At 37.9% G+C, this 8,403-nt stretch overlaps 1 protein-coding gene across 2 annotated transcripts; it reads right to left on the bottom strand.

Annotated features, from left to right (window-relative positions):
* Positions 1 to 737: 737 nt before the first annotated feature.
* Positions 738 to 8,160, bottom strand: pnrc1 (proline-rich nuclear receptor coactivator 1). Of its 2 annotated transcripts, none has more exons than XM_081378857.1 (2): positions 7,662 to 8,160; positions 738 to 1,859 (listed from the first exon to the last, which is right to left on the bottom strand). In XM_081378857.1, exons 1-2 carry the CDS (start codon positions 7,884 to 7,886, stop codon positions 1,521 to 1,523), a joined length of 564 nt encoding a protein of 187 aa, XP_081234983.1. In that variant the 5' UTR covers positions 7,887 to 8,160; the 3' UTR covers positions 738 to 1,520. The 2 variants fall into 2 exon arrangements, with proteins under 2 accessions (XP_081234983.1, XP_081234984.1); XM_081378858.1 differs by having other exon boundaries at positions 738 to 1,856; positions 7,662 to 8,101.
* Positions 8,161 to 8,403: the final 243 nt, after the last annotated feature.

The raw sequence follows: 8,403 nt of genomic DNA, 5'->3' as shown, positions 1-8,403 counted from the left end.
TACACCCTTGCCTCATTTTGTAAACGGGGTTCTATGAATATGCAAATGAGCCCCGCCTTCACTCACTCACAGCAATTTACTGAGGGAAACGCTGCACAATGATATCGCTCTTTAATCACATAACGGTGATTAGCCTTTTCTTGACTATGTTATCAAACCGCTAATAATGTGTTGCTAAAGTTACACAAACCATGTCCCCGTTCCTCATCTCAGAGTCGGACAGATCCTTCTAACAGTCAGCGTCCTTAGAAACGCTTTGAACATCACAGAACGTCAGTGGAGAAAGGCATATAGTTCATCATAACATCATCAAAGCGTGTTTTTGAGACTGTCTTTGGTTCACTGCAGTTTTAAGGAGGAAATACTCTGCAATGGTGTCGACTTATGAATTTGCACATGGTTTGTCTTTAAACACATTAAAACACCACATAGACATATAAACAACATTAAACACTTGATTTTCACTACGGGGGACTTTAACTTGAGGGGAATATTGTCCTTTGATTGGGCACAAGAATATTTCGTTTTGAGTGCTTAGAAAATAAGCTGTGATAAATATTAATAATTATTCAGTAATGGGAGAATAACTTACATTAGGAATGAACACTTTTGCAACACACTAAACAAAAACATCAGACCAATAAGTCTAACACACACACACACACACACACACACACACACACACACACACACACACACACACACACACACACACACACACACACACACACACAAAACAGCGACCAAAACTCTTTATTTCAAAATGGGCAGAATAAAAAGATAAAAATTATTACTGTATCATTTTTTTCCATTTTGAAGTGATGCAGACGATACAGCAGAAAGGCAGTGAGAAAACGAGTTTTGAAGAGGTTCAAGCATGACATCCCGACACTAACAGACCATGTGCAAGATGGTACATTCTTAAGTCAATTAAAAACAAAGATCAATTGGAATAAAACATATCATTGCTTGAAGATTGGCATAATTAGTTCCTTAACTGTCCACTGTGCTTCAATACAAGGTTAAAACACACACCATTTTCTGTTCTCACTATCAGCTGTCCAGTTCTTCATGGTGATTGTCCAAGTGGGCATCCGCCCCAAATATCTCTTTTCATTCTTTTGCACAATGTTACACGTATACTGGTCTTACACTAATGCAAAAAAATAAAAATAAAATAATAAAAACCTATAAGCTTCAGTAACAAAACTACATGGACTTTTCAAGTAAATTAACACAAAAAATATACATAATTTGTTTTGTTTTTACACTTCCACAAGTCTTTAAGTTTAACTTAAGAGTGCTTTCTGAAACACCTGCGCGGTTCGACAGTTCTCTGCCACGAGATGTTCCCTGTCCACTACGCTTCAATATAAGGATAAAAAAACACACCATTTTCTCACAGTCATCTGTCCAGTTCTTCATGGTGATTGTCCAAGTGGGCATCCGCCCAAATATCTCTTTTACCCGTGTGCTTTCCGAAACAGTTCTCTGCAACGAGAGGTCAGCAGTCCGGTTGGTCAGGGCTCGGCCTGGACCTTGAGCAAGCTCTTCAGGTGCTCGGACATCTGCTCTCGGCTGCAGTCGTGCTGGAGCCGGCGCTCGCCCACCCAGTGCCGGGGCGGTTTGGGGAGGACGCTGGGCGAGGGCGGCTCGCTGAACTTGGCCCCGGCGTACGTCTGGAGCTCAGGAGCGCAGACGCTCGCCCTCCTCAGCGGGATCTTCTCTGAGCGCATGGAGATCTGAGTGTTGTCCGGCGCGTTCCTCTGCCTGCGTTTGCTCAGGTTCTCGCCGGTTTGCTCAAGTCTGTGGACACACTGGCTCCCTCGCTCATCACACTCGCTTTTTGACTTCGGCTGCTGAAGACACACAAGAAACGGTCACACTTCATTTGGTTTCACAGTGTCCTTGTTACATATGTTACATGCACTTACCATAGTAATAAAAGTTCATTATGCATAATTACATGCAACTAACCCTCAACCAAACCCTAATCCTATCCTAACCCTATAGTAAGTACATGCAGTTGCTTAATATTGCTAAGTACTTCAATATATAATTACACTGTCTGTAACAAAAGTTGCGTTTCCATTACCCTTCAAATTGCGCAAATTGAAAATACGCCCAATGGAAACACGTCAGTTTCGCAAAAACTCACATTTATCGCAAAAAAGTTTTTACGCTCGCATGAGGGTTTTTTTCTGGCAATTCGAAAAATAAATATTTCGCAAAACTGCAATGGAAACAGTTTTTTTACAGGTCAGCTGACGTAATGACGCAGTGTGTTTGGACAGAATACGAGACTGAGCTCTTTATTAAATGAATAGACCGAAGAATTACAGGAATACTGGATTCTAAACCTCAAATAAATGCCACAATCAAGACCTCTAAGCAGATCTGAGGGAGAAACACCCAGAAACTCCTCATATGTGCCGCTCACAAGCATAATAAGGGTCGGTCCTTACCATTAATGCTTGGAAAACACATACATCTCGTTCGATTAATAATAATGGCTAGTGCAATGGCTAGTCCAATAGTATATAAACCCACCAACGTCCGTTGCCATGATTTTTGGAATGACTTTATTTATCGCGAGAGGAAAAATGTTTTAGTCACATAACATCGGTTAATGGAAACGCTGTCATTACGCAACAGTTTTTTGTCGACATTTAGAAAAAAATCGCAAAAGTTTTGCGCAAATCTGTGATGGAAACGCACCTAAAGACACCTTAAAATAAAGTTTAACCCACTTTATTGTAAGGTGACGTAATTACACACATTACATGTACTTACTGTATAATAACAGTAAATTCTGCATAATTACAAGCAACCATTTAGTAAGTACATGTAGTTTTGAGTAATTACACTGTAACAACATCACCTTATCAAGATTAGTTTCAGACAACAGCTCATGTGCTCTCTCTGATCTCTACCAGAAACCCTCTAAAGCGTTCTGAATCATTTGTTTTCAATCAAATTGACCAAATCACAACTATAGCCGTGTTTCCATCCAAAACTGTGAATTTAACTTGGGCACAAAGTTGGAATATCGCATAAAACATTTGCTAATAAAGCAGCGTTTCATCTCATGTGTTCAAGAGAATAAAATCGTCACTTCATGGGAAACTGGTGCAAAATATCTGTGATAAAAATGGAAGTTGCAACAGTCGGGAGTTATTTTCTGTCCTGTTTCGACGCTCCAGTTTGAAGGGCATCTGCGTTCATGACCTGGAAGTTAACACCCAATGCTGGGCTTTTTTTTTTGCACTATTTTCATTTTCCGGGTTTAAATTTGTCTTTGTGTCAATGTCACAGGATGTGTTGTTTTCTCACACCTATAGACCTTATTCGGGTTAGACGCCATATTGAATTTAATGCGGAAGAAAACGAGGCTTTGAGGGATAGACGTACATTCCTAACGATGGCAAGCGCTATAAAGCGTATAAAGGACATCTTCAAAACTCACAACTCCTGTTTTACTCCTGTTTTTTTTTTGTTTTTTTTAAACAATCAGTATCTTGTTAAACAACACTGTACTTCTATCCCTCACAGCCTCGTTTTCATTCGTTTCGCATTGCTTTCCTATGACAGGCATCAAACAGTGAGATCGCATACAGTAAGTGAGAGATGCATTAATGGATCAAAAATGAGTTTTTGCTTTACAAGAGTTTGTGCTTCACATAAATTCTCTTCAACAGATCCACCATTCATCCAGTAAACTTCATGGCTCCATAACCAATCAAACGGCATATACAAATACAGCAAAATAAGCCTCAAAATGTATAAAAGATGCAACAGCGTATTCATATATAGTTGATGCAGAGTACAAACTGTGCATTTATTTGTGCTTTAAATGAGCTGTGCTGGCTGTATTTTTGTGTCATTTACAGTGAGCTTACAAAACCATGTATAAAATATCTGTTCATTTTGTTGCATGTGGTGAATTGCAGTGTGAATTTGTGGGAATCTTTGATGCTTTTAAAACTGAATCAAAAGCCATTGTGTTGTCAGTCTCTTACCATGCCCACTTCTGTAGCATGTCGTAACTAACTAACCAACTGGTGTTGAAACAATATGTAATATGTAATATGTTAGAATGTTAGCAGCTTCTCAGACAGCGCCGGTACCGATCTGAGTTCTCTTTAAAGTCTTATCGCGCTTGAACTGACAAAATCACACTGAATTATGTCAAAATAGGCATTTTTGGCAAGTATCCTCATAAGCACACGAGTCTTAAAGGAGTCAGAAAGTCTTAAATGATCATAAGGAGTTGTATAATTAAATATAATAATGATACACACAATTATTAAGGCTTAAAGCAAGGATTTAGAGGAAACAAGAATTTTGAATATATCACGCAAGGTTGCAGTTATTAGAGAAAACTAAATTGCTTATTACAGAGCCATTTTTAGACGATTTTCACTAAATGTAATTAGTACACAAACTCGTTTTCACACGATGTACACGTCCGTTTTTGTAACGGTTGGACATTCATATTTGAAGTTATTAGCTGCTAAAGTTTGATCGGCCATGTTTTTCCCATTACAGGATATGTTACAACATCCACCAGAAGATTTCCACTTCACTGATCAAACGGTTATGTGTCCTCAGAGCGTCTCGTGATCTAAGCGTTTTAAGAAGTTTGGGCATTGCGTTCAGGAGATAAATGTCAATCATGAAAAGCGAGAGAATTAACTCAGTTATATCTTCGCAACACAACAACTTATCAAAATTCTTTTGATAACTTCTCTAATCCCTAGCAGTGTTGGGGAAAGTTACTTTAAAAAAAGTAATGCATTACAATATTGCGTTATTCCCTTAAAAAGTAACCAATTGCTTTACTTGGTTACTTTTAAAGAAAAGTAATGCGTTACATTACTTTTGCGTTACTTCTTCTCACCTGGACTTGTTTTTTTTGTTTTTAAAATGTAAATAATAAGGCTGAAGGAAATGCAAATTCACGCAATCATTTCAGTTTAACTGAATCATTGAAGGTCAGCAAGTACACTGGTCAATAAAGTCAGATTAAATGCATAGAAATATTTGTGTTATTTAACATATTTAATCATCGTAGTATTCTGATTTTGCGTTTCACTGATTTTATTCATTTTGAGGAATCCTGAATCTGTGTTTTTTTTTGCCAGTGAGACGAGTAAAGGCACACATTTAGTCTGAACTACAATAGCCATCAATTTACTCACGGTTTCTGTCACCATGCGGACAGGAGAGCCAGTCATCAAATTGGAAAACTAAGTAACTTGCATTACTTATTTGAAAAAGTAACTCAGATATTTTGTTGTAAATTTAAAAATAACTTGTGATGCGTTACACCCAACACTGATCCCTATCTGCAATGTGCACAATTTGGTGAAGTTTGGAGGAATAAAAAAAAATAATAATAATAATATATAATAATTAGATTAATCTCACTAATTCTCACTAGGCGTAGGAGCACAGCTACTTGGGCGGAGTGGCAACTTGGGCGGAGTGATTAGCGCAGCACACGAGCCGCCCTGTTGTTGATTTAGCTGTGCTCCTACGCCTAGTGAGAATATAGTTCCCAGTATTTATACGATTAAAAATGGTCTCTGTCTCATATAGCCTTGTTATTTGTACACGCTGTGACTATATAGATCACAACATGTAAATAGGAAAATGTTTGCATTATTTTGTCACTTATTGGGATTAGTATGCTAACATTATCCATTTACATCCAGTCTTTGTGCTAAGCTAGGCTAGCGGTGGGTGCGTCAAATAACACTTACAGAACGCAGAGAAATGAAAAAGGTATGTATGGACTTATCTAACTCTGGGGGATACTGTGAATAAGCTAAAGTTCCAAAAAGTCGGAGTTTTCCTTTAAGTGAAGGTAAACATGAGATACGGTGCGTGTTTAACAGTATATTGGAGCCGTGCAGCTCTTAAAGTGACAGCAGCCTAATATTCCTGCTGTCTATTTTTATGTTTAATTTGTGCTGAGCAGCTTTTATCTGGTGGCTCAATAGTAATGTGTATATTTTTATGTATAAATAAGTGCGTATTTATACATACAAATATCCACATTAGTAAAGCGGGCGTTGGGGTAAGATGACCCCTCCCTTATTTTTTTTTCTGAACAAATATCTCATCTCAGCACTTTTGATGAATGGCTACGCTGTTTAATTTTGTCATATCATCTGAATATCAACAGTAGGCCGAAACTGTTCTGAAGTTAATTTATCTAATCTCTTAAAAATAGTAATCTGTGACATCATCATGTTGAATATCAAAGTTTTTTGTGTCTATTTGTTAATGAGAAATTTGTGGACACATTGTTTTTGGATTTGTGGCGTAAAAGTTGTATCTTTTATTTGGATTTTGAAAATTAGACCCTTGGGGGGCCTAAAATGTAATAATCATTGTATTCGAAGGGGTTATTATTTAGTATACTGAATATAAATAATAAATATATTTCCATGAATTAGGCCTAATGTAGGCTACATTTCAGACATCTTTGCTTTCATTAAATATGTGAAATCATTCAATTGGCATTCATAGTGTTGCTATTATGACATACACTGGATGAACATATTCGCACAAAACTATGTTAAATTGGCCGTCTTATCGAGTATCATCGTAAACATAGTTGGTTATGTCTTAAGTGAAGGTAAACATAAGATAAGATGCGTGTAACAGTATATTGGATCCGTGCAGCTCTTAAAGTGACAGCCGCCTAATATTCCTGCTGTCTATTTTACGTTAATTAAATCGCTCACTGCTCTTGACTGAATAACTTTAATAAGGGTTAATCTACATTTATACAGTGAAGAATGCAGTGATATTTTATATTTGTTTACTAATTCTGTACCTGAAAAGAACTGTTTATTTAGTTTGTTCTGTTGTATTTATTTGTGCTTTTGCTTTTTTTTTTTTTCAATGACTGTCTATAACAATTTTTTAAATGTACGAGTTAGGCTCACAGTTTTTGGTGTCATAACCTTATTTATTATGGTTACATGGATCAAAAACATCTAGGCCTAAAACAAAAACAAGGCCTATTTTATTTGTGTATTCATTACAAGTTTTTGTGGTGAGCCACCGGGTCAGTGTTGAGCCCTGAACTAATGAACATTTTTATCATGACAATTTGTTTTGGCCATATCGCTCAGCTTTATATAGAAGACAATGAAATCAGACTCAAGGATGCAGGTGTAGCCTAATAAAAACAATGTTATTTTTAACCCCCAGGGTTCCAGAGTTAAGACCCAAAATGCAAATTGTCCTATTATAGTGTTGGACGGGTGTGTGTGTCTCTTTGCACCTGAGCAGATGCGTACATTCTGATGATCCTGCATATATTTTCTGGCAGAAAAGAAGACGATGATGATAAAGAAGAGGAGGAAAAGAAAGAATCAGTACAAACACACTTCAGTGATTGAACCCCTAATATTACAGGTCATTACTTTAGTGCGGGGTTCAGTCACTCTATTGATGCTGATACAGTGTCTGCCAGGATTCAAACCCACAAGAGTTCAGTTATCAAGCTATTTACAGACTATTACACTGACTAAACATATATTATCAGCGTTTAGTCCAAAACCAATATGCCTGAACATGCGGAAGCGCCACGGCACATGCTCGAGAAGCCCGTTATCGTCCAGGGCAATAATAACGCATGTTACCTGTTGTTTATTCGTGGCTGTTTTAGACTGAGCTGGTTTGAGCTCTTCATGGGTGGTTAATGGAGATTTAAAGCTGCTTTTGTTGCTGTTTGCTGATGCTTTGTTGTGTTTACTGTGAACGTTTCGTCCTCTCTTCTTCAAGAGCGCTTGCTTTGATCTGCTTATCTTCATTGCTTTATTCTCCACGCTTGACTCGATTCGATGTCCAAAAGCATCGCCCAGCATGATATCAGCTGCACTATACAGATAACTTTGTGTCAAACACGTCCAGATGTAAACAGGAACTGATGGTGCTGCTGCTGCTGAAGATGTTTGGTCGTAACTTGAGGTCTGACAGTCAAGGAAGTTTTCTAAATCAAATATTTTGACCTCTGTCTTCGCTAATTCTATTAAAATATCCGTCTGTAACGCGGTGCAAATGTGAAACCATCGCCGTTTCCCTTTCCTCCCCCGTAATGGCCACTCGAGCACTCACTGCGCATGCGCCCTCCATTACATCATATCGGAGACGTTAAAGCGAAGAATATAGGAAGAAATAAGAGTCATAACAGTCATTTTAAGCCAGAATGGGGGTCAACCTTGAACAAATTGCAACAGAAGCAAACTCAACTGATTTTGTATCCTCAATATGTCCTGAGTGGGAAAAAAAGCCCCGAAGAATCCCATTAGGGGAAAGTTTCGAAAAAGACCCAAATATACCCTCTTCATTCTTCCTAAATGGGTACATTCAGACCTTAACATT

The sequence above is a fragment of the Scardinius erythrophthalmus genome, assembly GCF_964197995.2.
Source record: "Scardinius erythrophthalmus genome assembly, chromosome: 11".
Classification (NCBI taxonomy): Eukaryota; Metazoa; Chordata; class Actinopteri; order Cypriniformes; family Leuciscidae; genus Scardinius; species Scardinius erythrophthalmus.
Note: the sequence above shows the minus strand (reverse complement) of the source record. Positions and strands in the feature narration are given on the sequence as shown.

Coding starts and splice junctions, on each gene's coding strand:
- pnrc1 (XM_081378857.1), bottom strand. CDS start 7,886: ATGCTGGGCGATGCTTTTGGACATCGAATCGAGTCAAGCGTGGAGAAT. Junction 1,860..7,661: donor CAGCCACGAATAAACAACAG/GTAACATGCGTT, acceptor GTGTGTCTTCAG/CAGCCGAAGTCAAAAAGCGA.